Source organism: Triticum aestivum, chromosome 5B, assembly GCF_018294505.1.
Source record: "Triticum aestivum cultivar Chinese Spring chromosome 5B, IWGSC CS RefSeq v2.1, whole genome shotgun sequence".
Taxonomy (NCBI): domain Eukaryota; kingdom Viridiplantae; phylum Streptophyta; class Magnoliopsida; order Poales; family Poaceae; genus Triticum; species Triticum aestivum.
The window spans coordinates 178,006,856-178,009,416 of record NC_057807.1 but is presented as its reverse complement, the minus strand read 5'-3'; the positions used below and the strand labels follow the sequence as shown (position 1 = coordinate 178,009,416).

General features: G+C 46.3%; 1 protein-coding gene across 1 annotated transcript in view; it reads left to right on the top strand.

The window, feature by feature from the left end:
* The window catches only part of LOC123110954 (chaperone protein ClpC2, chloroplastic), a 25,873-nt gene extending 23,807 nt beyond the window's left edge, over positions 1 to 2,066 (top strand). The window contains exon 10 of the mRNA XM_044531609.1: positions 692 to 2,066. Within this exon, the coding sequence (XP_044387544.1) occupies positions 692 to 1,870 (1,179 nt within the window). The 3' untranslated portion in view covers positions 1,871 to 2,066. The remainder of the gene's footprint in view (positions 1 to 691) is intronic.
* The last annotated feature ends 495 nt before the right edge of the window (positions 2,067 to 2,561 follow it).

Genomic DNA, 2,561 nt, shown 5'->3' with positions numbered 1-2,561 from the left:
CGGGCGGCTGATCCCCCACCCCTGGGGGAAGAGCCACCGGCAAGGTCAGGCGTCGGCCGCGGCGGCGCCTTGGGGGGAACCCGAGCCCGACGAACGACGGGGCGGCCAGCCGCCAAATCCTCCGCCTCGGCCACGTCCGCCCAGCGCAGAGCCGGGGAACCAGAGGAGGCTGGCGAGGGGGAGGCGGGCGCCGGCGGAGGATTAAGATCATATGAAATGTAATAACCGCAGTAATTTCATATGAAACTTGTTTAGAGTTCATATGAACTCTTAGATCATATGAACTTTTTTATCATATGAACTCTTTAGATCATATGAAACTTGTTTAGAGTGTCCATTGATATAATTGGAAGATGACATGTAATTTCATATGATCTAAGAGTTCTCGTCGGTGCGGTCGGTCTCAGTTGATGATAAAAAATGTTTGTCATACTTCTGACATTAAATAGTTATCACTGCAAGTAAATTATTACTAGTGTCCTTGAATCTGCCTTTTCTCTAGTATAATAACCGCAGTAGTGTATGTTTATTCTATTCATGTGTGTTGATGACCTCAACTTTCTGGATGTCAACCACCGTATATCTGCACTTTCTTTGATATAGATGCCAACTAATAGTTGCTATTAATATATTCCCTTTATCGAAAAAAAAACTAATGGTTGCTGTGCCTGTTGCAATGTTATGCCATTAGGCTGGAGAGTTGCGAGATCGTGAAATGGAATTGAAGGCCCAGATAACAGCCCTGATTGACAAGAGCAAGGAGATGAACAAAGCAGAGACTGAGTCGGGAGAGACGGGGCCGATGGTGCATGAATCAGATATCCAGCACATTGTGTCATCATGGACTGGTATTCCAGTGGAGAAAGTCTCGACTGACGAATCTGATAAACTTCTTAAGATGGAAGAGACATTGCATAAGCGTGTCATCGGCCAAGATGAGGCTGTGAAAGCAATAAGCCGGTCCGTTCGCCGTGCTCGTGTGGGCCTCAAGAGCCCCAACAGACCAATTGCGAGCTTCATTTTTGCAGGCCCCACTGGTGTTGGGAAATCAGAGCTTGCAAAGACTCTGGCATCATATTACTTCGGCTCTGAAGAAGCCATGATCCGGCTGGATATGAGTGAGTTCATGGAGAGGCACACTGTGTCCAAGTTGATCGGTTCACCACCAGGCTATGTGGGATACACTGAAGGTGGGCAGCTGACGGAGGCGGTTCGACGGCGGCCATACAGCGTTGTGCTTTTTGATGAGATTGAGAAGGCGCATCCGGATGTGTTCAACATGATGCTCCAGATCCTGGAAGACGGAAGGTTAACTGACAGCAAGGGGAGAACAGTGGACTTCAAGAACACGCTCCTGATAATGACATCAAATGTTGGGAGCAGCGTGATTGAGAAGGGGGGGAGGAAGATCGGGTTCGACCTCGACTCCGACGAGAAGGACAGCAGCTATGGCAGGATCAAGAGCTTGGTGATCGAGGAGATGAAGCAGTACTTCCGACCGGAGTTTCTCAACCGTCTGGACGAGATGATCGTCTTCAGACAGCTGACCAAGCTGGAAGTCAAAGAGATCGCGGACATAATGCTGCAGGAGGTTTTCGCCAGGCTCAAGACCAAGGACATCAACCTGCAGGTGACGGAGAAGTTCAAGGAGCGGGTCGTGGACGAAGGGTACAACCCTAGCTACGGAGCGCGGCCGCTGAGGAGGGCCATCATGAGGCTCCTGGAGGACAGCCTCGCGGAGAAGATTTTGGGGGGGGAGGTCAAGGAGGGCGACTCTGTCATCGTTGATGTGGACCCGGAGGGGAAAGTCATTGTGCTGAATGGCGAGAGCGGCCTGCCGGAACTTCCAGCCCCGGCGGTCGCTGTATAGTTGTTGGTATAGATATATACTCGTAGATTGTTAAGCATATATACAATACAGCGTTTTCATTTCCTTCCAGCACATATCTCTTCATAGGTGCAGCAGTCAGGTCAGGTGTATATATTTGTATAACTGTATGTATAAAATATACAGTAATATGCATATATAATTTAAGGGGAAAGGAAACATTGCTGGCTTTGGCTCTTGATTGATCCACTCAAGTGCATTGCTCCTGAGCGGTTCAGACAACCTGCTCGAGTTTTTTTTTTCATTTTTGTGAAATACTCCCTTTGTGATAATATAAGTGTAGTATAAAAAACGTCCTTATATTAAGGGACGGAGGAAGTATGCACCAGTGATGTTCTTGGAAACCGCTTCTTGCGTGCAATCCAGGTGCTTCAGACAGGGTGCATTTGCTCTTATCCTCTCTACAGTTTTTTGTATTGTAAACTGTGTAAAGATGGGAGTAAATCATTTTTTTATATAGGGGTTCCTGCATAGTCTAAACAATTATTCCATTTTCCAAATCCACAAACTTTTTTCAAATTTGTAAAAGAAAAAAATCAAATCCGTGAACTCTTTACAAAATCCATGAACTTTCTTCAAATTCGTGAACCTGTTTTTAAACCTGTGAACATTTTTCGAATTCAGAGGTTTTTTCCCCTCAAATTCATGATTTTTCTTCAATCTTGCTATATTT